The following is a 26,802-nucleotide window of genomic DNA, read 5'->3' on the forward strand; positions in this document are numbered from 1 at the left end:
TATCTATCTCTCCTGTTATAGTAAATCAGGCATCTATCTCTCCTGTTATAGTAAATCAGGCATCTATCTCTCATGTTATAGTAAATCAGGTATCTATCTCTCCTGTTATAGTAAATCAGGCATCTATCTCTCCTGTTATAGTAAATCAGGCATCTATCTCTCCTGTTGTAGTAAATCAGGCATCTATCTTTCCTGTTATAGTAAATCAGGCATCTATCTCTCCTGTTATAGTAAATCAGGCATCTATCTCTCATGTTATAGTAAATCAGGCATCCAGCACCCCTGTTATAGTAAATCAGGCTCTCTCATGTTATAGTAAATCAGGCATCTATCTCTCCTGTTATAGCAAATCAGGCATCTATCTCTCATGTTATAGTAAATCAGGCATCTATCTCTCCTGTTATAGTAAATCAGGCATCTATCTCTCATGTTATAGTAAATCAGGCATCTATCTATCCTGTTATAGTAAATAAGGCATCTAGTACCCCTGTTATAGTAAATCAGGCATCCACCACCCCTGTTATAGTAAATCAGGCATCCAGCACCCCTGTTATAGTAAATCAGGCATCTATCTCTCCTGTTATAGTAAATCAGGCATCCAGCACCCCTGTTATAGTAAATCAGGCATCCAGTACCCCTGTCATAGTAAATCAGGCATCCAGCACCCCTGTTATAGTAAATCAGGCATCTATCTCTCCTGTTATAGTAAATCAGGCATCCAGCACCCCTGTTATAGTAAATCAGGCATCCAGTACCCCTGTCATAGTAAATCAGGCATCCAGCACCCCTGTTATAGTAAATCAGGCATCCAGCACCCCTGTTATAGTAAATCATGCATCTATCTCTCATGTTATAGTAAATCAGGCATCCAGTACCCCTGTCATAGTAAATCAGGCATCCAGCACCCCTGTTATAGTAAATCAGGCATCCAGCACCCCTGTTATAGTAAATCAGGCATCCATCGCTCCTGTTGTAGTAAATCAGGCATCTATCTCTCCTGTTATAGTAAATCAGGCATCCAGCACCCCTGTTATAGTAAATCAGGCATCCAGCACCCCTGTTATAGTAAATCAGGCATCTATCTCTCCTGTTATAGTAAATCAGGCATCTATCTCTCCTGTTGTAGTAAATCGGGCATCCAGCACCCCTGTTATGGTAAATCTGAGATCAGATCAGATCAGTCCTGTTGAAAACAGGATTAAGAGGAAGGCAGGCAGGAAGGCACACCAGGCCAGCCAACATGCCAGGCCAGCCAACATGCCAGGCCAGCCGACACAGACAAACGATTCTGACAGCCACTGTCTATGAGCTCTTGGCATGGAGTAATACTAGGCATTAGGCTTATTACCAGGGGATCCTTCGCTCTCACAGCATGGGATAATTATTAAAAATATGTTTTATTTAACTAGGCTAGTCAGTTAAAGAACAAATTCTATTTCACAATGACGTCCCAACCGGGGAACAGTGGGTTAACTGCTTTGTTCAGTGGAACAGTGGGTTAACTGCTTTGTTCAGGGGAACAGTGGGTTAACTGCCTTGTTCAGGGGAACAGTGGGTTAACTGCTTTGTTCAGTGGAACAGTGGGTTAACTGCTTTGTTCAGTGGAACAGTGCTTTGTTCAGGGGAACAGTGGGTTAACTGGTTAACTGCCTTGTTCAGGGGAACAGTGGGTTAACTGCCTTGTTCAGGGGAACAGTGGGTTAACTGCCTTGTTCAGGGGAACAGTGGGTTAACTGCTTTGTTCAGGGGAACAGTGGGTTAACTGCCTTGTTCAGGGGAACAGTGGGGTTAACTGCCTTGTTCAGGGGAACAGTGGGTTAACTGCCTTGTTCAGGGGAACAGTGGGTTAACTGCTTTGTTCAGGGGAACAGTGGGTTAACTGCCTTGTTCAGGGGAACAGTGGGTTAACTGCTTTGTTCAGGGGAACAGTGGGTTAACTGCCTTGTTCAGGGGGCGGAACGACAGATTGTTACCTTGTCAGCTCGGGGGATTCGATCCAGCAAACCTTTCGGTTACTGGTCCAACGCTCTAACCGCTAGGCTGCCTGTCTCCTCTAACCACTAGGCTACCTGCCTCCTCTAACCACTAGACTACCTGCCTCCTCTAACCACTAGACTACCTGTCTCCTCTAACCACTAGACTACCTGTCTCCTCTAACCACTAGACTACCTGCCTCCTCTAACCACTAGACTACCTGCCTCCTCTAACCACTAGACTACCTGCCTCCTCTAACCACTAGACTACCTGCCTCCTCTAACCACTAGACTACCTGTCTCCTCTAACCACTAGACTACCTGCCTCCTCTAACCCCTAGACTACCTGCCTCCTCTAACCACTAGGCTACCTGCCTCCTCTAACCACTAGACTACCTGCCTCCTCTAACCCCTAGACTACCTGCCTCCTCTAACCACAAGACTACCTGCCTCCTCTAACCCCTAGACTACCTGCCTCCTCTAACCACTAGGCTACCTGCCTCCTCTAACCACTAGGCTACCTGCCTCCTCTAACCACTAGGCTACCTGCCTCCTCTAACCCCTAGACTACCTGCCTCCTCTAACCACTAGACTACCTGCCTCCTCTAACCACTAGGCTACCTGCCTCCTCTAACCACTAGGCTACCTGCCTCTAACCACTAGGCTACCTGCCTCCTCTAACCACTAGGCTACCTGCCTCCTCTAACCACTAGACTACCTGTCTCCTCTAACCACTAGACTACCTGCCTCCTCTAACCCCTAGACTACCTGCCTCCTCTAACCCCTAGACTACCTGCCTCCTCTAACCACTAGACTACCTGTCTCCTCTAACCACTAGACTACCTGCCTGCTCTAACCACTAGACTACCTGCCTCCTCTAACCACTAGACTACCTGTCTCCTCTAACCACTAGGCTACCTGCCTCTAACCACTAGACTACCTGCCTCCTCTAACCCCTAGACTACCTGTCTCCTCTAACCACTAGGCTACCTGCCTCCTCTAACCACTAGGCTACCTGCCTCCTCTAACCACTAGGCTACCTGCCTCTAACCACTAGACTACTTGCCTCCTCTAACCACTAGACTACCTGTCTCCTCTAACCACTAGGCTACCTGCCTCTAACCCCTAGACTACCTGCCTCCTCTAACCACTAGACTACCTGTCTCCTCTAACCACTAGGCTACCTGCCTCCTCTAACCCCTAGACTACCTGCCTCCTCTAACCCCTAGACTACCTGCCTCCTCTAACCACTAGACTACCTGTCTCCTCTAACCCCTAGACTACCTGCCTAGGAATTATCAGTCGATTCTATAATATCTTGGTCTTTCTTCCTCTTTGACCTGAAACCAGTTTCTACAGTATTCCATCTGTATGATCAGTATTCTCAATCTCCTCCAATCCAGTCGGAGCATTCAGCATCAGCTTGACCTGGAAACATCCGGATGTAGACTCAAATATAATATAAAGGCCCAGTGGATGAAAAACTGGGATTGTCCTGTGTTTTATATATACATTTCCACACGATGAGGTTGTAATAATACTGTGAAATTGTGAAAATTATGATAATACCCTTTTAGTGTAAGAGCTGTTTGGAAACTCCGCCAGAAATGTCAGCCTGTTTCGGTGGGATGGAGTTTTGGCCTGCCTCGTGACATCACCAGCCGGTAAATTAGTTAATAGACCAATAAGAAAGAGAGTTCTAAACCTCTCAGCCAATAACAGATCGTTTCCAGTTTTCCCCGCCCCTCTCAGACCACTCCCAGACAGTCCGAGCAAAATTCCTTCTTGAGAAATTGCTCTTTGCTAAGAAGCTATTTTTGTTTATTTTCGACCATTTTTTAAAAATTGAAAACAATCACAGTAGGTACTTGTTAACTACAAATGATTTGATATTGACATAAAAAAAATTTTTTTTTAAAAAACCTACACTGGACCTTTAATAAAATCTTCTAGAAGAATCTACATCCATTTATAGTCTGCTGAGACATATAAACCTATTATACTCATCTAATCCCAGGATCCAGTCCTCTGGTGGCAGACTTAGCCCGTGGGAACACAGCCAGGTGAGCTCCAAATAGCACTTTATTTTAAGGTACTGTTTCCAGTATTTTACCTGGTATTTATAAATTGTAGTAAAAAACAAAAGGGGGTACCTTTCTGGTAATTAGGCCACTTGAACACAATTGAACAAGCAATACACAAGTTACTATTGTGTAATAACCATTTGGCCTTTCGAAGGAGATACCTGATCATCTCTGAACCCGGTGTTTAATACCTAATACAGATAAAGAACATGTGACAATCTTCATTTTTTCATAAGTTTACCATTCCATTAGGCAACACTTTTCCAACTCTTCTGCTTGTGCGTCAAACTCAGATTTTACTAGACAATTTTTGCGACTGTAAAAAATGTAAAAGTCTTACTAAGAAATCAATTCCTTTTCCTTGTCTGCCGTCCATCCTTAACGGTCTTAAACACTTGTTGTTGGATCCACATTAACCTTTAAACTCTGGTGACATGTAATTGTCCGTAACTGTGGCAACAAATGTCAATCAATTACTAAGTCAGATGTCAACTGGCTCAGGCTTAAACAGAGGATCAGGACGTTTCCTGGAGCTACGAACACACCACTGCTTAATGACCGGGAGGAGGAGGAGGAAGAGGAGGATGAGGAAGAGGAGGAGGAAGATGAGGAAGAGGAGGAGGAGGAAGAAGAGGAGGAAGAGGAGGAAGAGGAGGAGGAGGAAGAAGAGGAGGAAGATGAGGAAGAGGAGGAGGAGGAAGAAGAGGAGGAAGAAGAGGAGGAAGAGGAGGAGGAAGAGGAGGAGGAGGAGGAGGAAATTAACCATTAGCCTCTTCAGGGCATATACAAGCACACTGATGACATCATTGATATTGCAAAAAAACTGAGATCTTTGTGGGCTATACTCGGTCTTGTCTCAGGAAGGTAAGTTGGTGGTTGAAGATATCCCTCTAGTGGTGTGGGGGCTGTGCTTTGGCAAAGTGGTGGGGTTATATCCTTCTTGTTTGGCCCTGTCCGGGGGTATCATCGGATGGGGCCACAGTGTCTCCTGACCCCTCCTGTCTCAGCCTCCAGTATTTATGCTGCAGTAGTTTGTGTCGGGGGGCTATGGTCAGTTTGTTATATCTGGAGTACTTCTCCTGTCTTATCCGGTGTCCTGTGTGAATTTAAGTATGCTCTCTCTAATTCTCTCTTTCTTTCTCTCTCTCAGAGGACCTGAGCCCTCGGACCATGCCTCACATACACACTGATGACTCCTTGCTGTCCCCAGTCCACCTGGCAGTGCTGCTGCTCCAGTTTCAACTGTTCTGCCTGTGATTATTATTATTTGACCATGCTGGTCATTTATGAACATTTGAACATCTTGGCCGTGTTCTGTTATAATCTCCACCCAGCACAGCCAGAAGAGGACTGGCCACCCCTCATAGCCTGGTTCCTCTCTAGGTTTCTTCCTAGGTTTTGGCCTTTCTAGGGAGTTTTTCCTAGCCACCGTGCTTCTACACCTGCATTACTTGCTGTTTGGGGTTTTAGGCTGGGTTTCTGTACAGCACTTTGAGATATCAACTGATGTACGAAGGGCTATATAAATACATTTGATTTGAGAGACAGTAGGGACAGTAGAGACAGTAGTTGCTAACTAGGACAACCCCGTTGCTAACTAGGACACCCTGTTGCTAACTAGGTCAACCCCGTTGCTAACTAGGACAACCCCGTTGCTAACTAGGACAACCCCGTTGCTAACTAGGACAACTCCTTGCAGAGTACAATAAAAGATAAAACATTTATTTCACAAAATTACAAAATACAGTTTCCAATCAATTCATGTAAAATGTGAAAGAATATAGAGATTGAAGCAATGCCTCAAATTGGAATAGTTAGTCCTCTCAGACATGATATGTAGACTATAGAGTAGGTATCAGGAAGTCATATAAACATCTTGGAAAGAAACATCTTGGATAAAAACATCTTGGATAAAAACATCTTGGAAAGAAACATCTTGGATAAAAACATCTTGGATAAAAACATCTTGGATAAAAACATCTTGGATAAAAACATCTTGGATAAAAACATCTTGGATAAAAACATCTTGGAAAGAAACATCTTGGATAAAAACATCTTGGATAAAAACATCTTGGATAAAAACATCTTGGAAAGAAACATCTTGGATAAAAACATCTTGGATAAAAACATCTGGCTTGGCCACAGACATTGTTAATCCACTTTGACACTTAACATGCAAAAATAATAATACACCGTCAGACAAACACTTAATGTCAACACCCCATTATCCTCATTACAAAAGTACACTTAGGCCTTTCCATTCTCTTGGCTACTTGAGATAGATGGAATGATTGGAATATGCAGAAAAGTCTCATCAATGTCTATTTGTCATACAGTCTGTCAGGTTGTACATGCCACTGACACAGCAGTAGTGATCCAGTTTCACAGGGTTTCATTGTGTGTGTGTCTGGGTTGGTCCATGGGTTCTACGTATCCGTCAGATATTCCACTCAATCAGGTGGGTCTCTTGATCTGCTCAAATCTCTTTGCTGGGAAACTCTTAAAATATAGAAACACATTTTTGTATTTACAACACTAGAACGTAAACATATTTCCCCTCTTTCTGGCTGTGGCCTCTTCCTCATGTCACTTCCTCATCCTCATGTCACTTCCTCATCCTCATGCCACTTCCTCATGTCACTTCCTCATCCTCATGCCACTTCCTCATGCCACTTCCTCATCCTCATGCCACTTCCTCATCCTCATGTCATCAAATCAAATCAAATCAAGTAATTTCCTCATCCTCATGTCACTTCCTCATCCTCATGTCACTTCCTCATCCTCATGTCACTTCCTCTTCCTCATGTCACTTCCTCATCCTCATGCCACTTCCTCATCCTCATGTCACTTCCTCATCCTCATGTCACTTCCTCTTCCTCATGTCACTTTCCTCATGTCACTTCCTCATCCCCATGACACTTCCTCATCCTCATGCCACTTCCTCATGTCACTTCCTCATCCCCATGCCACTTCCTCATCCTCATGTCACTTCCTCATCCCCATGCCACTTCCTCATCCTCATGCCACTTCCTCATCCTCATGCCACTTCCTCATCCTCATGCCACTTCCTCATCCTCATGTCACTTCCTCATCTTCCTGACACTTCCTCATGTCACTTCCTCATCCTCATGCCACTTTCCTCATGTCACTTCCTCATCCTCATGTCACTTCCTCATGTCACTTCCTCATTCTCATGTCACTTCCTCATCCTCATGACACATCCTCATGTCACTTCCTCATCCTCATGTCACTTCCTCATCCTCATGTCACTTCCTCATCCTCATGTCACTTCCTCATCCTCATGCCACTTCCTCATCCTCATGCCACTTCCTCATCCTCATGTCACTTCCTCATCCAACATCACAACACGACAGACAGTCAGACTGTTTCATGATAATGACATACCCCCAGAGTATTGCGTAGTCGTCACCAATACAGCACACCACTTCTGCTCTCACTAGTCACTGAGCCAACTGCAAAGGACAAGGAATAAAGAGAGGGCATTATGAATAACATCACAGGGACATTTCAGAATTTAAATGCATTTGTTTATATTTACGCAACAGATAATATTGTTATATTGTGAGGGTATGTGCTCGCATGTGTGCCACTCTCACCCTGCATGTCCAGTGTGTGTGTATCTCACCCTGCATGTCCAGTGTGTGTGTGTGTGTCTCACCCTGCATGTCCAGTGTGTGTGTATCTCACCCTGCATGTCCAGTGTGTGTGTGTGTGTCCCACCCTGCATGTCCAGTGTGTGTGTATCTCACCCTGCATGTCCAGTGTGTGTGTGTGTGTCTCACCCTGCATGTCCAGTGTGTGTGTGTGTGTGTATCTCACCCTGCATGTCCAGTGTGTGTGTGTGTGTGTGTGTCTCACCCTGCATGTCCAGTGTGTGTGTGTGTCTCACCCTGCATGTCCAGTGTGTGTGTCTCACCCTGCATGTCCAGTGTGTGTATCTCACCCTGCATGTCCAGTGTGTGTGTGTGTGTGTGTGTGTGTGTGTGTGTATCTCACCCTGCATGTCCAGTGTGTGTGTCTCACCCTGCATGTCCAGTGTGTGTGTGTGTGTGTGTGTGTGTGTGTATCTCACCCTGCATGTCCAGTGTGTATGTGTGTGTCTCACCCTGCATGTCCAGTGTGTGTGTGTGTGTGTGTGTGTGTATCTCACCCTGCATGTCCAGTGTGTGTGTGTGTGTGTGTGTGTGTGTGTATCTCACCCTGCATGTCCAGTGTGTGTGTCTCACCCTGCATGTCCAGTGTGTGTGTGTGTGTGTGTGTGTGTGTGTATCTCACCCTGCATGTCCAGTGTGTGTGTGTGTGTCTCACCCTGCATGTCCAGTGTGTGTATCTCACCCTGCATGTCCAGTGTGTGTGTGTGTGTGTCTCACCCTGCATGACCAGTGTGTGTGTGTGTGTGTGTGTGTATCTCACCCTGCATGTCCAGTGTGTGTATCTCACTCTGCATGTCCAGTGTGTGTGTCTCACCCTGCATGTCCAGTGTGTGTGTGTGTGTCTCACCCTGCATGTCCAGTGTGTGTGTCTCACCCTGCATGTCCAGTGTGTGTGTGTGTGTCTCACCCTGCATGTCCAGTGTGTGTGTGTCCCACCCTGCATGTCCAGTGTGTGTGTGTGTCTCACCCTGCATGTCCAGTGTGTGTGTGTCCCACCCTGCATGTCCAGTGTGTGTGTGTGTCTCACCCTGCATGTCCAGTGTGTGTGTGTGTGTGTGTGTGTGTGTGTGTGTGTGTGTGTGTGTGTGTGTGTGTGTGTGTGTATCTCACCCTGCATGTCCAGTGAAGCTGGGTGTATATACAGTGGGTGGTTGAGCTCAGGGTCTTGGTCATAGAGAGACTGTCTGAAGACATTATACACCATCTCTCTGCTCAGAGTGAACTGCTCCAACTCAGTGTCATTCAGGGGCATCAGGAACCTCAGCCGGTAGTCAGCTTGCACAGAGCCGTTTCTGAGAGGAAGATCAGACCAGACAGTCAGTCATACAGGGGTCTCAAATAAAACTGTGAAGGACCTCGGCGTTACTCTGGACCCTGATCTCTCTTTTGACGAACATATCAAGACTGTTTCAAGGACAGCTTCTTTTTTTCCCATCTACGTAACATTGCAAAAAAAAAATCTGACATTTTCTGTCCAAAGAATGTGGCAGAAAAATGAACCCATTCTTTTGTCACTTCTAGGTTAGACTACTGCAATGATTTACTCTCAATGCGCTGCCCGGATAAAGCACTAAATAAACTTCAGTTAGTGCTGAATACGGCTGCTAGAATCCTGACTAGAACCAAAAAATGTGATCATATTACTCCAGCCCCTCCCTACACTGGCTTCCTGTCGAGGCAAGGGCTGATTTCAAGGTTTTACTGCTAACCTACAAAGCATTACATGGACTTGCTCCTACCTATCTCTCTGATTTGGTCCTGCCGTACTGTCACGTTCTGACCTTTAGTTCCTGTGTTTTGTATTTATTTAGTTTGGTCAGGGCGTGAGTTGGGGTGGGCAGTCTATGTTTGTTTTTCTATGTTTTGGGGTATTTCTATGTTTCGGCCTAGTATGGTTCTCAATCAGAGGCAGGTGTCATTAGTTGTCTCTGATTGAGAATCATACTTAGGTAGCCTGGGTTGCACTGTTTGTTTGTGGGTGATTGTCTACGTTGATTGCTTGTGTCAGCACAGGTCTCATTTAGCTTCACGGTCGTTATTTGTTTTTGTTTTGTGTAGTGTGTTTTAGTGTTCAGTGTTTTCTTTATTACATTTCATCATGAACACATACTACGCTGCATTTGGGTCCTTCTCGCCTCTCCTCTTCAGATGAAGAGGAGGACGCCAGTGACACGTACATACCTACACGTACACTACGGTCACAAGACGCAGGCCTCCTAATTGTCCCTAGAATTTCTAAACAAACAGCTGGAGGCAGGGCTTTCTCCTATAGAGCTCCATGTTTATGGAATGGTCTGCCTACCCATGTGAGAGACGCAGACTCGGTCTCAACCTTTAAGTCTTTACTGAAGACTCATCTCTTCAGTGGGTCATATGATTGAGTGTAGTCTGGCCCAGGAGTGTGAAGGTGAACGGCAGGGCACTGGAGTGACGAACCGCCCTTGCTGTCTCTGCCTGACCGGTTCCCATCTTTCCACTGGGATTCTCTGCCTCTAACCCTATTACAGGGGCTGAGTCACTGGCTTACTGGGGCTCTTTCATACCGTCCCTGGGAGGTGTGCGTCACTTGAGTGGCTTGAGTCACTGATGTGATCTTCCTGTCTGGGTTGACGCCCCCCCTTGGGTTGTGCCATGGGGGAGATCTTTGTGGGCTATACTCGGCCTTGTCTCAGGATGGTAAGTTGGTGGTTGAAGAGATCCCTCTAGTGGTTTGGGGGCTGTGCTTTGGCAAAGTGGGTGGGGTTACATCCTGCCTGTTTGGCCCTGTCCGGGGGTATCATCGGATGGGGTCACAGTGTCTCCTGACCCCTCCTGTCTTAGCCTCCAGTATTTATGCTGCAGTAGTTTATGTGTCAGGGGGCTTGGGTCAGTTTGTTATATCTGGAGTATTTCTCCTGTCTTATCCGGTGTCCTGTATGAATTTGAGTATGCTCTCTCTAATTCTCTCTTTCTGTCTCTCGGGGGACCTGTTCCCAGACCTGCTGTTTTCAACTCTCTAGAGACAGCAGGAGCGGTAGAGACACTCTGAATGATCGGCTATGAAAAGCCAACTGATATTTACTCCCGAGGTGCTGACTTGCTGCATCCTCAACAACTACTGTGATTATTATTATTCGACCATGCTGGTAATTTATGAACATTTGAACATCTTGGCCATGTTCTGTTATAATCTCCACCCGGCACAGCCAGAAGAGGACTGGCCACCCCACATAGCCTGGTTCCTCTCTAGGTTTCTTCCTAGGTTTTGGCCTTTCTAGGGAGTTTTTCCTAGCCACCGTGCTTCTACACCTGCATTGCTTGCTGTTTGGGGTTTTAGGCTGGGTTTCTGTACAGCACTTTGAGATATCAGCTGATGTACGAAGGGCTATATAAATACATTTGATTTGAATCATCATGTCCTCGCTAGGACCAAGAGTTTTCCCAGAAGACTTGGCCAAGAAAAACAGGCTTTACTGTAATTATATATGATTGCAATGAAACATGGGAAATAAATATAATATTTACATCTGGTTCTCATTAAATGCAGAGTATAGTGGAAAGTACTGCACCGTACGGGAAATAGAGTAGTAGAGTAATACAGCCTTTCAATGAACACAGTAAAAGATGCGTTCAGAGATTTACTATGTGTTACTATGTGTTATTATGTGTTACTATGTGTTACCTGAAGTCAGAGATTTACTATGTGTTACTATGTGTTACTATGTGTTACCTGAAATCAGAGATTTACTATGTGTTACTATGTGTTACTATGTGTTACCTGAAGTCAGAGATTTCAACACTGGAGAAGTAGCGACCCAGGGACGGAGATGAACTGTGTTACTAGTAGAGGTCAGACAACTGGAGGGAGGGAGGGAGGGAGGGAGGGGAGGGAGGGAGAGAGAGAGGGAGGGAGGGGGAGAGAGAGAGAGAGGGAGGGAGAGAGAGAGAGAGAGGGAGGGAGGGAGGGAGGAGAGAGAGGGAGGGAGAGGGAGGGAGGAGGGAGGGAGGGGGAGAGAGAGAGGAGGGAGGGGGAGGAGGGAGGGAGGGGGAGAGAGAGAGAGGGGAGGGAGGGGGGAGAGAGAGAGAGAGAGAGGGAGGGAGAGGAGGGAGGGGGAGAGAGAGAGGAGGGAGGGAGGGAGGGAGAGAGAGGGAGAGAGGGAGGGAGGGAGGGGGAGGGAGGGAGAGAGGAGGGGGAGGGAGGAGAGAGAGAGGGAGGGAGGGGGAGAGAGGGAGGGAGGGAGGGGAGAGAGGGAGAGAGAGAGGGAGAGCGAGAGAGAGGGGGAGACAGAGAGAGAGAGAGTGAGAGTGACGGTGGGGGGAAAGAGAGCGGGGGAGGGAAGGGAGGCAGGGAGGGAGAGAAAAAAAAAGAGTAAGAATGAGAGTGTGAATGTCTTTCCTTGGAACTCAACTACCTCTCATTACTATGGAAGTTCCCTTGTTCCAGTTAAACCCTCCTCAGATTCCTTCCACATTCTAACTTCAACCAGAATAGGCAAGTTTGACAGAACAATAAATAAACAGCAACAGATGGCGACACTTGAATTATTATGTTTTGCATGAAAAAGTGGTAATATTTTGAGAATAAACTCAAAATTAAATTTTTGAGAATAAAGTCGAGATTAATTAATGTAATTAATGAGATTTGGTTACTCCCTGGCAGATTTAGACTCCCTGGCAACACTGTTGAAATGCCTGAGTTAAATGACCTGTGGAAACTCTATACCCTTGCTCTTTTATAAAACAATAATATATAATATTATAAGTATTAGGACCTGGAGAAGGTTGTGAAACTTGTTCTTTTCAGAAGGAGGAACCGCGGTTACATACAAAGGTAGAGATGGGCGGGGTGTGTGTGTGTGTGTGTGTGTGTGTGTGTGTGTGTGTGTGTGTGTGTGTGTAGTAAACAGGAGGGGCAACAACAAACAGTCATCAACCTAGTGATCTAATAACCTTGTTCACTCCATCTAGAGATCACATTTATTTACACATTTTATTACTTAACCCTTATTTAACTAGGCAAGTTAGTTAAGAACCAATTCTTATTTCCAATGAAGGCCTACTGGGAACAGTGGGTTAAACTGCCTTGTTCAGAACGACAGGTTTATATACCTTGTCAGCTCGGGGATTCAATACTGCAACCTTTTGGTTACTGGCCAAACGCTCTAACCACTAGGCTACCTGCCTCCTCTAACCACTAGGCTACCTGCCTCCTCTAACCACTAGGCTACCTGCCTCCTCTAACCACTAGGCTACCTGCCTCCTCTAACCACTAGGCTACCTGCCTCCTCTAACCACTAGGCTACCTGCCTCCCACGAGGCTCTAACCATTAGGCTACCTGCCTCCTCTAACCACTAGGCTACCTGCCTCCCTCCTCTAACCACTAGGCTACCTGCCTCCTCTAATCACGAGGCTACCTGCCTCCTCTAACCACTAGACTACCTGCCCCGCCTCCTCTAACCACTAGGCTACCTGCCTCCTCTAACCACTAGGCTACCTCCCTCCTCTAACCACTAGGCTACCTGCCTCCTCTAATCACAAGGCTACCTGCCTCCTCTAACCACTAGGCTACCTGCCTCCTCTAACCACTAGGCTACCTGCCTCCTCTAACCACTAGGCTACCTGCCTCCTCTAACCACTAGGCTACCTGCCTCTCTAACCACTACGCTACCTGCCTCCTCTAACCACTAGGCTATCTGCCTCCTCTAACCACTAGGCTAGGCTACCTGTCTCCTCTAACCACTAGGCTACCTGCCTCCTCTAACCACTAGGCTAGGCTACCTGTCTCCTCTAACCACTAGGCTAGGCTACCTGTCTCCTCTAACCACTAGGCTAGGCTACCTGCCTCCTCTAACCACTAGGCTAGGCTACCTGTCTCCTCTAACCACTAGGCTACCTGCCTCCTCTAACCACTAGGCTAGGCTACCTGTCTCCTCTAACCACTAGGCTAGGCTACCTGTCTCCTCTAACCACTAGACTACCTGTCTCCTCTAACCACTAGGCTAGGCTACCTGTCTCCTCTAACCACTAGACTACCTGCCCCTCTAACCACTAGGCTAGGCTACCTGTCTCCTCTAACCACTAGACTACCTGTCTCCTCTAACCACTAGGCTAGGCTACCTGTCTCCTCTAACCACTAGGCTAGGCTACCTGTCTCCTCTAACCACTAGGCTAGGCTACCTGCCTCCTCTAACCACTAGGCTAGGCTACCTGCCTCCTCTAACCACTAGACTACCTGTCTCCTCTAACCACTAGGCTAGGCTACCTGCCTCCTCTAACCACTAGGCTAGGCTACCTGTCTCCTCTAACCACTAGACTACCTGCCTCCTCTAACCACTAGGCTAGGCTACCTGCCTCCTCTAACCACTAGGCTACCTGCCTCCTCTAACCACTAGGCTACCTCCTCCTTTAACCACGAGGCTATCTGCCTCCTCTAACCACTAGGCTACTTGCCTCCTCTAACCACTAGGCTACCTGCCTCCTCTAACCACTAGGCTACCTGCCTCCTCTAACCACTAGGCTACCTGCCTCCTCTAACCACTAGGCTACCTGCCTCCTCTAACCACTAGGCTACCTGCCCCCTCTAACCACTAGACTACCTGCCTCCTCTAACCACTAGGCTACCTGCCTCCTCTAACCACTAGGCTACCTGCCTCCTCTAACCACTAGGCTACCTGCCTCTCTAACCACTAGGCTACCTGCCTCCTCTAACCACTAGGCTACCTGCCTCCTCTAACCACTAGGCTAGGCTACCTGTCTCCTCTAACCATTAGGCTACCTGCCTCCTCTAACCACTAGGCTAGGCTACCTGTCTCCTCTAACCACTAGGCTAGGCTACCTGTCTCCTCTAACCACTAGGCTAGGCTACCTGCCTCCTCTAACCACTAGGCTAGGCTACCTGTCTCCTCTAACCACTAGGCTACCTGCCTCCTCTAACCACTAGGCTAGGCTACCTGTCTCCTCTAACCATTAGGCTACCTGCCTCCTCTAACCACTAGGCTAGGCTACCTGTCTCCTCTAACCACTAGGCTAGGCTACCTGTCTCCTCTAACCACTAGGCTAGGCTACCTGCCTCCTCTAACCACTAGGCTAGGCTACCTGTCTCCTCTAACCACTAGGCTACCTGCCTCCTCTAACCACTAGGCTAGGCTACCTGTCTCCTCTAACCACTAGGCTAGGCTACCTGTCTCCTCTAACCACTAGGCTAGGCTACCTGCCTCCTCTAACCACTAGGCTAGGCTACCTGTCTCCTCTAACCACTAGGCTACCTGCCTCCTCTAACCACTAGGCTAGGCTACCTGTCTCCTCTAACCACTAGGCTAGGCTACCTGTCTCCTCTAACCACTAGGCTAGGCTACCTGCCTCCTCTAACCACTAGGCTAGGCTACCTGTCTCCTCTAACCACTAGGCTACCTGCCTCCTCTAACCACTAGGCTAGGCTACCTGTCTCCTCTAACAACTAGGCTAGGCTACCTGTCTCCTCTAACCACTAGACTACCTGTCTCCTCTAACCACTAGGCTAGGCTACCTGTCTCCTCTAACCACTAGACTACCTGCCCCTCTAACCACTAGGCTAGGCTACCTGTCTCCTCTAACCACTAGACTACCTGTCTCCTCTAACCACTAGGCTAGGCTACCTGTCTCCTCTAACCACTAGGCTAGGCTACCTGTCTCCTCTAACCACTAGGCTAGGCTACCTGCCTCCTCTAACCACTAGGCTAGGCTACCTGCCTCCTCTAACCACTAGACTACCTGTCTCCTCTAACCACTAGGCTAGGCTACCTGCCTCCTCTAACCACTAGGCTAGGCTACCTGTCTCCTCTAACCACTAGACTACCTGCCTCCTCTAACCACTAGGCTAGGCTACCTGCCTCCTCTAACCACTAGGCTACCTGCCTCCTCTAACCACTAGGCTACCTCCCTCCTTTAACCACGAGGCTATCTGCCTCCTCTAACCACTAGGCTACTTGCCTCCTCTAACCACTAGGCTACCTGCCTCCTCTAACCACTAGGCTACCTGCCTCCTCTAACCACTAGGCTACCTGCCTCCTCTAACCACTAGGCTACCTGCCTCCTCTAACCACTAGGCTACCTGCCTCCTCTAACCACTAGGCTACCTGCCTCCTCTAACCACTAGGCTACCTGCCTCCTCTAACCACTAGGCTACCTGCCTCCTCTAACCACTAGGCTACCTGCCTCCTCTAACCACGAGGCTACCTGCCTCCTCTAACCATTAGGCTACCTGCCTCCTCTAACCACTAGGCTACCTGCCTCCCTCCTCTAACCACTAGGCTACCTGCCTCCTCTAATCACGAGGCTACCTGCCTCCTCTAACCACTAGACTACCTGCCCCGCCTCCTCTAACCACTAGGCTACCTGCCTCCTCTAACCACTAGGCTACCTCCCTCCTCTAACCACTAGGCTACCTGCCTCCTCTAATCACAAGGCTACCTGCCTCCTCTAACCACTAGGCTACCTGCCTCCTCTAACCACTAGGCTACCTGCCTCCTCTAACCACTAGGCTACCTGCCTCCTCTAACCACTAGGCTACCTGCCTCTCTAACCACTACGCTACCTGCCTCCTCTAACCACTAGGCTATCTGCCTCCTCTAACCACTAGGCTAGGCTACCTGTCTCCTCTAACCACTAGGCTACCTGCCTCCTCTAACCACTAGGCTAGGCTACCTGTCTCCTCTAACCACTAGGCTAGGCTACCTGTCTCCTCTAACCACTAGGCTAGGCTACCTGCCTCCTCTAACCACTAGGCTAGGCTACCTGTCTCCTCTAACCACTAGGCTACCTGCCTCCTCTAACCACTAGGCTAGGCTACCTGTCTCCTCTAACCACTAGGCTAGGCTACCTGTCTCCTCTAACCACTAGACTACCTGTCTCCTCTAACCACTAGGCTAGGCTACCTGTCTCCTCTAACCACTAGACTACCTGCCCCTCTAACCACTAGGCTAGGCTACCTGTCTCCTCTAACCACTAGACTACCTGTCTCCTCTAACCACTAGGCTAGGCTACCTGTCTCCTCTAACCACTAGGCTAGGCTACCTGTCTCCTCTAACCACTAGGCTAGGCTACCTGCCTCCTCTAACCACTAGGCTAGGCTACCTGCCTCCTCTAACCACTAGACTACCTGTCTCCTCTAACCACTAGGCTAGGCTACCTGCCTCCTCTAACCACTAGGCTAGGCTACCTGTCTCCTCTAACCACTAGACTACCTGCCTCCTCTAACCACTAGGCTAGGCTACCTGCCTCCTCTAACCACTAGGCTACCTGCCTCCTCTAACCACTAGGCTACCTCCCTCCTTTAACCACGAGGCTATCTGCCTCCTCTAACCACTAGGCTACTTGCCTCCTCTAACCACTAGGCTACCTGCCTCCTCTAACCACTAGGCTACCTGCCTCCTCTAACCACTAGGCTACCTGCCTCCTCTAACCACTAGGCTACCTGCCTCCTCTAACCACTAGGCTACCTGCCCCCTCTAACCACTAGACTACCTGCCTCCTCTAACCACTAGGCTACCTGCCTCCTCTAACCACTAGGCTACCTGCCTCCTCTAACCACTAGGCTACCTGCCTCTCTAACCACTAGGCTACCTGCCTCCTCTAACCACTAGGCTACCTGCCTCCTCTAACCACTAGGCTAGGCTACCTGTCTCCTCTAACCATTAGGCTACCTGCCTCCTCTAACCACTAGGCTAGGCTACCTGTCTCCTCTAACCACTAGGCTAGGCTACCTGTCTCCTCTAACCACTAGGCTAGGCTACCTGCCTCCTCTAACCACTAGGCTAGGCTACCTGTCTCCTCTAACCACTAGGCTACCTGCCTCCTCTAACCACTAGGCTAGGCTACCTGTCTCCTCTAACCATTAGGCTACCTGCCTCCTCTAACCACTAGGCTAGGCTACCTGTCTCCTCTAACCACTAGGCTAGGCTACCTGTCTCCTCTAACCACTAGGCTAGGCTACCTGCCTCCTCTAACCACTAGGCTAGGCTACCTGTCTCCCACTCTAACCACCACTAGGCTACCTGCCTCCTCTAACCACTAGGCTAGGCTACCTGTCTCCTCTAACCACTAGGCTAGGCTACCTGTCTCCTCTAACCACTAGGCTAGGCTACCTGCCTCCTCTAACCACTAGGCTAGGCTACCTGTCTCCTCTAACCACTAGGCTACCTGCCTCCTCTAACCACTAGGCTAGGCTACCTGTCTCCTCTAACCACTAGGCTAGGCTACCTGTCTCCTCTAACCACTAGGCTAGGCTACCTGCCTCCTCTAACCACTAGGCTAGGCTACCTGTCTCCTCTAACCACTAGGCTACCTGCCTCCTCTAACCACTAGGCTAGGCTACCTGTCTCCTCTAACAACTAGGCTAGGCTACCTGTCTCCTCTAACCACTAGACTACCTGTCTCCTCTAACCACTAGGCTAGGCTACCTGTCTCCTCTAACCACTAGACTACCTGCCCCTCTAACCACTAGGCTAGGCTACCTGTCTCCTCTAACCACTAGACTACCTGTCTCCTCTAACCACTAGGCTAGGCTACCTGTCTCCTCTAACCACTAGGCTAGGCTACCTGTCTCCTCTAACCACTAGGCTAGGCTACCTGCCTCCTCTAACCACTAGGCTAGGCTACCTGCCTCCTCTAACCACTAGACTACCTGTCTCCTCTAACCACTAGGCTAGGCTACCTGCCTCCTCTAACCACTAGGCTAGGCTACCTGTCTCCTCTAACCACTAGACTACCTGCCTCCTCTAACCACTAGGCTAGGCTACCTGCCTCCTCTAACCACTAGGCTACCTGCCTCCTCTAACCACTAGGCTACCTCCCTCCTTTAACCACTAGGCTATCTGCCTCCTCTAACCACTAGGCTACCTGCCTCCTCTAACCACTAGGCTACCTGCCTCCTCTAACCACTAGGCTAGGCTACCTGCCTCCTCTAACCACTAGGCTACCTGCCTCCTCTAACCACTAGGCTACCTGCCTCCTCTAACCACTAGGCTACCTGCCCCCTCTAACCACTAGACTACCACTGCTACCTCCTCCTCTAACCACTAGGCTACCTGCCTCCTCTAACCACTAGGCTACCTGCCTCCTCTAACCACTAGGCTACCTGCCTCTCTAACCACTAGGCTACCTGACTCCTCTAACCACTAGGCTACCTGCCTCCTCTAACCACTAGGCTAGGCTACCTGTCTCCTCTAACCATTAGGCTACCTGCCTCCTCTAACCACTAGGCTAGGCTACCTGTCTCCTCTAACCACTAGGCTAGGCTACCTGTCTCCTCTAACCACTAGGCTAGGCTACCTGGGCTAGGCTACCTGCCTCCTCTAACCACTAGGCTAGGCTACCTGTCTCCTCTAACCACTAGGCTACCTGCCTCCTCTAACCACTAGGCTAGGCTACCTGTCTCCTCTAACCACTAGGCTAGGCTACCTGTCTCCTCTAACCACTAGGCTAGGCTACCTGTCTCCTCTAACCACTAGGCTAGGCTACCTGTCTCCTCTAACCACTAGGCTAGGCTACCTGTCTCCTCTAACCACTAGGCTAGGCTACCTGCCTCCTCTAACCACTAGGCTAGGCTACCTGTCTCCTCTAACCACTAGACTACCTGTCTCCTCTAACCACTAGGCTAGGCTACCTGTCTCCTCTAACCACTAGACTACCTGCCCCTCTAACCACTAGGCTAGGCTACCTGTCTCCTCTAACCACTAGACTACCTGTCTCCTCTAACCACTAGGCTAGGCTACCTGTCTCCTCTAACCACTAGGCTAGGCTACCTGTCTCCTCTAACCACTAGGCTAGGCTACCTGCCTCCTCTAACCACTAGGCTAGGCTACCTGCCTCCTCTAACCACTAGACTACCTGTCTCCTCTAACCACTAGGCTAGGCTACCTGCCTCCTCTAACCACTAGGCTAGGCTACCTGTCTCCTCTAACCACTAGACTACCTGCCTCCTCTAACCACTAGGCTAGGCTACCTGCCTCCTCTAACCACTAGGCTACCTGCCTCCTCTAACCACTAGGCTACCTCCCTCCTCTAACCACGAGGCTACCTGCCTCCTCTAACCACTAGGCTACCTGCCTCCTCTAACCACTAGGCTACCTGCCTCCTCTAACCACTAGGCTACCTGCCTCCTCTAACCACTAGGCTACCTGCCTCCTCTAACCACTAGACTACCTGCCTCCTCTAACCACTAGGCTACCTGCCTCCTCTAACCACTAGGCTACCTGCCTCCTCTAACCACTAGGCTACCTGCCTCCTCTAACCACTAGGCTACCTGCCTCCTCTAACCACTAGGCTACCTGCCTCTCTAACCACTAGGCTACCTGCCTCTCTAACCACTAGGCTACCTGCCTCCTCTAACCACTAGGCTACCTGCCTCCTCTAACCACTAGGCTAGGCTACCTGTCTCCTCTAACCACTAGGCTAGGCTACCTGTCTCCTCTAACCACTAGGCTAGGCTACCTGCCTCCTCTAACCACTAGGCTAGGCTACCTGTCTCCTCTAACCACTAGGCTAGGCTACCTGTCTCCTCTAACCACTAGACTACCTGCCCCTCTAACCACTAGGCTAGGCTACCTGTCTCCTCTAACCACTAGACTACCTGTCTCCTCTAACCACTAGGCTAGGCTACCTGTCTCCTCTAACCACTAGGCTAGGCTACCTGTCTCCTCTAACCACTAGGCTAGGCTACCTGCCTCCTCTAACCACTAGGCTAGGCTACCTGCCTCCTCTAACCACTAGACTACCTGTCTCCTCTAACCACTAGGCTAGGCTACCTGCCTCCTCTAACCACTAGGCTAGGCTACCTGTCTCCTCTAACCACTAGACTACCTGCCTCCTCTAACCACTAGGCTAGGCTACCTGCCTCCTCTAACCACTAGGCTACCTGCCTCCTCTAACCACTAGGCTACCTCCCTCCTTTAACCACGAGGCTATCTGCCTCCTCTAACCACTAGGCTACTTGCCTCCTCTAACCACTAGGCTACCTGCCTCCTCTAACCACTAGGCTACCTGCCTCCTCTAACCACTAGGCTACCTGCCTCCTCTAACCACTAGGCTACCTGCCTCCTCTAACCACTAGGCTACCTGCCCCCTCTAACCACTAGACTACCTGCCTCCTCTAACCACTAGGCTACCTGCCTCCTCTAACCACTAGGCTACCTGCCTCCTCTAACCACTAGGCTACCTGCCTCTAACCACTAGGCTACCTGCCTCCTCTAACCACTAGGCTACCTGCCTCCTCTAACCACTAGGCTAGGCTACCTGTCTCCTCTAACCATTAGGCTACCTGCCTCCTCTAACCACTAGGCTAGGCTACCTGTCTCCTCTAACCACTAGGCTAGGCTACCTGTCTCCTCTAACCACTAGGCTAGGCTACCTGCCTCCTCTCTAACCACTAGGCTAGGCTACCTGTCTCCTCTAACCACTAGGCTACCTGCCTCCTCTAACCACTAGGCTAGGCTACCTGTCTCCTCTAACCACTAGGCTAGGCTACCTGTCTCCTCTAACCACTAGGCTAGGCTACCTGTCTCCTCTAACCACTAGGCTAGGCTACCTGTCTCCTCTAACCACTAGGCTAGGCTACCTGTCTCCTCTAACCACTAGGCTAGGCTACCTGCCTCCTCTAACCACTAGACTACCTGCCTCCTCTAACCACTAGGCTAGGCTACCTGTCTCCTCTAACCACTAGACTACCTGTCTCCTCTAACCACTAGGCTAGGCTACCTGTCTCCTCTAACCACTAGACTACCTGCCCCTCTAACCACTAGGCTAGGCTACCTGTCTCCTCTAACCACTAGACTACCTGTCTCCTCTAACCACTAGGCTAGGCTACCTGTCTCCTCTAACCACTAGGCTAGGCTACCTGTCTCCTCTAACCACTAGGCTAGGCTACCTGCCTCCTCTAACCACTAGGCTAGGCTACCTGCCTCCTCTAACCACTAGACTACCTGTCTCCTCTAACCACTAGGCTAGGCTACCTGCCTCCTCTAACCACTAGGCTAGGCTACCTGTCTCCTCTAACCACTAGACTACCTGCCTCCTCTAACCACTAGGCTAGGCTACCTGCCTCCTCTAACCACTAGGCTACCTGCCTCCTCTAACCACTAGGCTACCTCCCTCCTCTAACCACGAGGCTACCTGCCTCCTCTAACCACTAGGCTACCTGCCTCCTCTAACCACTAGGCTACCTGCCTCCTCTAACCACTAGGCTACCTGCCTCCTCTAACCACTAGGCTACCTGCCTCCTCTAACCACTAGGCTACCTGCCTCCTCTAACCACTAGGCTACCTGCCTCCTCTAACCACTAGGCTACCTGCCTCCTCTAACCACTAGACTACCTGCCTCCTCTAACCACTAGGCTACCTGCCTCCTCTAACCACTAGGCTACCTGCCTCTCTAACCACTAGGCTACCTGCCTCTCTAACCACTAGGCTACCTGCCTCCTCTAACCACTAGGCTACCTGCCTCCTCTAACCACTAGGCTAGGCTACCTGTCTCCTCTAACCACTAGGCTAGGCTACCTGTCTCCTCTAACCACTAGGCTAGGCTACCTGCCTCCTCTAACAACTAGGCTAGGCTACCTGTCTCCTCTAACCACTAGGCTAGGCTACCTGTCTCCTCTAACCACTAGGCTAGGCTACCTGCCTCCTCTAACCACTAGGCTAGGCTACCTGTCTCCTCTAACCACTAGGCTAGGCTACCTGTCTCCTCTAACCACTAGGCTAGGCTACCTGCCTCCTCTAACCACTAGGCTAGGCTACCTGTCTCCTCTAACCACTAGGCTACCTGCCTCCTCTAACCACTAGGCTAGGCTACCTGTCTCCTCTAACCATTAGGCGACCTGCCTCCTCTAACGACTAGGCTAGGCTACCTGTCTCCTCTAACCACTAGGCTAGGCTACCTGTCTCCTCTAACCACTAGGCTACCTGCCTCCTCTAACCACTAGGCTACCTGCCTCCTCTAACCACTAGGCTAGGCTACCTGTCTCCTCTAACCATTAGGCTACCTGCCTCCTCTAACCACTAGGCTAGGCTACCTGTCTCCTCTAACCACTAGGCTAGGCTACCTGTCTCCTCTAACCACTAGGCTAGGCTACCTGCCTCCTCTAACCACTAGGCTAGGCTACCTGTCTCCTCTAACCACTAGGCTACCTGCCTCCTCTAACCACTAGGCTAGGCTACCTGTCTCCTCTAACCACTAGGCTAGGCTACCTGTCTCCTCTAACCACTAGGCTAGGCTACCTGTCTCCTCTAACCACTAGGCTAGGCTACCTGTCTCCTCTAACCACTAGGCTAGGCTACCTGCCTCCTCTAACCACTAGACTACCTGCCTCCTCTAACCACTAGGCTAGGCTACCTGTCTCCTCTAACCACTAGACTACCTGTCTCCTCTAACCACTAGGCTAGGCTACCTGTCTCCTCTAACCACTAGACTACCTGCCCTCTAACCACTAGGCTAGGCTACCTGTCTCCTCTAACCACTAGACTACCTGTCTCCTCTAACCACTAGGCTAGGCTACCTGTCTCCTCTAACCACTAGGCTAGGCTACCTGTCTCCTCTAACCACTAGGCTAGGCTACCTGCCTCCTCTAACCACTAGGCTAGGCTACCTGCCTCCTCTAACCACTAGACTACCTGTCTCCTCTAACCACTAGGCTAGGCTACCTGCCTCCTCTAACCACTAGGCTAGGCTACCTGTCTCCTCTAACCACTAGACTACCTGCCTCCTCTAACCACTAGGCTAGGCTACCTGCCTCCTCTAACCACTAGGCTACCTGCCTCCTCTAACCACTAGGCTACCTCCCTCCTCTAACCACGAGGCTACCTGCCTCCTCTAACCACTAGGCTACCTGCCTCCTCTAACCACTAGGCTACCTGCCTCCTCTAACCACTAGGCTACCTGCCTCCTCTAACCACTAGGCTACCTGCCTCCTCTAACCACTAGACTACCTGCCTCCTCTAACCACTAGGCTACCTGCCTCCTCTAACCACTAGGCTACCTGCCTCCTCTAACCACTAGACTACCTGCCTCCTCTAACCACTAGGCTACCTGCCTCCTCTAACCACTAGGCTACCTGCCTCTCTAACCACTAGGCTACCTGACTCTCTAACCACTAGGCTACCTGCCTCCTCTAACCACTAGGCTACCTGCCTCCTCTAACCACTAGGCTAGGCTACCTGTCTCCTCTAACCACTAGGCTAGGCTACCTGTCTCCTCTAACCACTAGGCTAGGCTACCTGCCTCCTCTAACCACTAGGCTAGGCTACCTGTCTCCTCTAACCACTAGGCTAGGCTACCTGTCTCCTCTAACCACTAGGCTAGGCTACCTGCCTCCTCTAACCACTAGGCTAGGCTACCTGTCTCCTCTAACCACTAGGCTACCTGCCTCCTCTAACCACTAGGCTAGGCTACCTGTCTCCTCTAACCACTAGGCTAGGCTACCTGTCTCCTCTAACCACTAGGCTACCTGTCTCCTCTAACCACTAGGCTAGGCTACCTGTCTCCTCTAACCACTAGACTACCTGTCTCCTCTAACCACTAGGCTAGGCTACCTGTCTCCTCTAACCACTAGACTACCTGTCTCCTCTAACCACTAGGCTAGGCTACCTGTCTCCTCTAACCACTAGACTACCTGCCCCTCTAACCAATAGGCTAGGCTACCTGTCTCCTCTAACCACTAGACTACCTGTCTCCTCTAACCACTAGGCTAGGCTACCTGTCTCCTCTAACCACTAGGCTAGGCTACCTGTCTCCTCTAACCACTAGGCTAGGCTACCTGCCTCCTCTAACCACTAGGCTAGGCTACCTGTCTCCTCTAACCACTAGGCTAGGCTACCTGCCTCCTCTAACCACTAGGCTAGGCTACCTGCCTCCTCTAACCACTAGACTACCTGTCTCCTCTAACCACTAGGCTAGGCTACCTGCCTCCTCTAACCACTAGGCTAGGCTACCTGTCTCCTCTAACCACTAGACTACCTGCCTCCTCTAACCACTAGGCTAGGCTACCTGCCTCCTCTAACCACTAGGCTACCTGCCTCCTCTAACCACTAGGCTACCTCCCTCCTCTAACCACGAGGCTACCTGCCTCCTCTAACCACTAGGCTACCTGCCTCCTCTAACCACTAGGCTACCTGCCTCCTCTAACCACTAGGCTACCTGCCTCCTCTAACCACTAGGCTACCTGCCTCCTCTAACCACTAGACTACCTGCCTCCTCTAACCACTAGGCTACCTGCCTCCTCTAACCACTAGGCTACCTGCCTCCTCTAACCACTAGACTACCTGCCTCCTCTAACCACTAGGCTACCTGCCTCCTCTAACCACTAGGCTACCTGCCTCTCTAACCACTAGGCTACCTGCCTCTCTAACCACTAGGCTACCTGCCTCCTCTAACCACTAGGCTACCTGCCTCCTCTAACCACTAGGCTAGGCTACCTGTCTCCTCTAACCACTAGGCTAGGCTACCTGTCTCCTCTAACCACTAGGCTAGGCTACCTGCCTCCTCTAACCACTAGGCTAGGCTACCTGTCTCCTCTAACCACTAGGCTAGGCTACCTGCCTCCTCTAACCACTAGGCTAGGCTACCTGCCTCCTCTAACCACTAGACTACCTGTCTCCTCTAACCACTAGGCTAGGCTACCTGCCTCCTCTAACCACTAGGCTAGGCTACCTGTCTCCTCTAACCACTAGACTACCTGCCTCCTCTAACCACTAGGCTAGGCTACCTGCCTCCTCTAACCACTAGGCTACCTGCCTCCTCTAACCACTAGGCTACCTCCCTCCTCTAACCACGAGGCTACCTGCCTCCTCTAACCACTAGGCTACCTGCCTCCTCTAACCACTAGGCTACCTGCCTCCTCTAACCACTAGGCTACCTGCCTCCTCTAACCACTAGGCTACCTGCCTCCTCTAACCACTAGACTACCTGCCTCCTCTAACCACTAGGCTACCTGCCTCCTCTAACCACTAGGCTACCTGCCTCCTCTAACCACTAGACTACCTGCCTCCTCTAACCACTAGGCTACCTGCCTCCTCTAACCACTAGGCTACCTGCCTCTCTAACCACTAGGCTACCTGCCTCTCTAACCACTAGGCTACCTGCCTCCTCTAACCACTAGGCTACCTGCCTCCTCTAACCACTAGGCTAGGCTACCTGTCTCCTCTAACCACTAGGCTAGGCTACCTGTCTCCTCTAACCACTAGGCTAGGCTACCTGCCTCCTCTAACCACTAGGCTAGGCTACCTGTCTCCTCTAACCACTAGGCTAGGCTACCTGTCTCCTCTAACCACTAGGCTAGGCTACCTGCCTCCTCTAACCACTAGGCTAGGCTACCTGTCTCCTCTAACCACTAGGCTAGGCTACCTGTCTCCTCTAACCACTAGGCTAGGCTACCTGCCTCCTCTAACCACTAGGCTAGGCTACCTGTCTCCTCTAACCACTAGGCTACCTGCCTCCTCTAACCACTAGGCTAGGCTACCTGTCTCCTCTAACCATTAGGCTACCTGCCTCCTCTAACGACTAGGCTAGGCTACCTGTCTCCTCTAACCACTAGGCTAGGCTACCTGTCTCCTCTAACCACTAGGCTACCTGCCTCCTCTAACCACTAGGCTACCTGCCTCCTCTAACCACTAGGCTACCTGCCTCCTCTAACCACTAGGCTAGGCTACCTGTCTCCTCTAACCATTAGGCTACCTGCCTCCTCTAACCACTAGGCTAGGCTACCTGTCTCCTCTAACCACTAGGCTAGGCTACCTGTCTCCTCTAACCACTAGGCTAGGCTACCTGCCTCCTCTAACCACTAGGCTAGGCTACCTGTCTCCTCTAACCACTAGGCTACCTGCCTCCTCTAACCACTAGGCTAGGCTACCTGTCTCCTCTAACCACTAGGCTAGGCTACCTGTCTCCTCTAACCACTAGGCTAGGCTACCTGTCTCCTCTAACCACTAGGCTAGGCTACCTCTCTCCTCTAACCACTAGGCTAGGCTACCTGCCTCCTCTAACCACTAGACTACCTGCCTCCTCTAACCACTAGGCTAGGCTACCTGTCTCCTCTAACCACTAGACTACCTGTCTCCTCTAACCAC

The 26,802-nt window shown here is 50.3% G+C and overlaps 1 protein-coding gene across 1 annotated transcript in view; it reads right to left on the minus strand.

The window, feature by feature from the left end:
- Positions 1–5,758: 5,758 nt before the first annotated feature.
- Positions 5,759–26,802, minus strand: part of LOC115127306 (TPA-induced transmembrane protein) — a 259,290-nt gene continuing 238,246 nt past the window's right edge. Inside the window, 4 exon segments of the mRNA XM_065024163.1 lie at positions 5,759–6,556; positions 7,463–7,530; positions 8,842–9,023; positions 11,489–11,568. Coding sequence (XP_064880235.1) covers positions 7,484–7,530; positions 8,842–9,023; positions 11,489–11,568 — 309 coding nt within the window. The 3' untranslated portion in view covers positions 5,759–6,556; positions 7,463–7,483.

Source organism: Oncorhynchus nerka, linkage group LG11 (assembly GCF_034236695.1).
Source record: "Oncorhynchus nerka isolate Pitt River linkage group LG11, Oner_Uvic_2.0, whole genome shotgun sequence".
NCBI lineage: Eukaryota > Metazoa > Chordata > Actinopteri > Salmoniformes > Salmonidae > Oncorhynchus > Oncorhynchus nerka.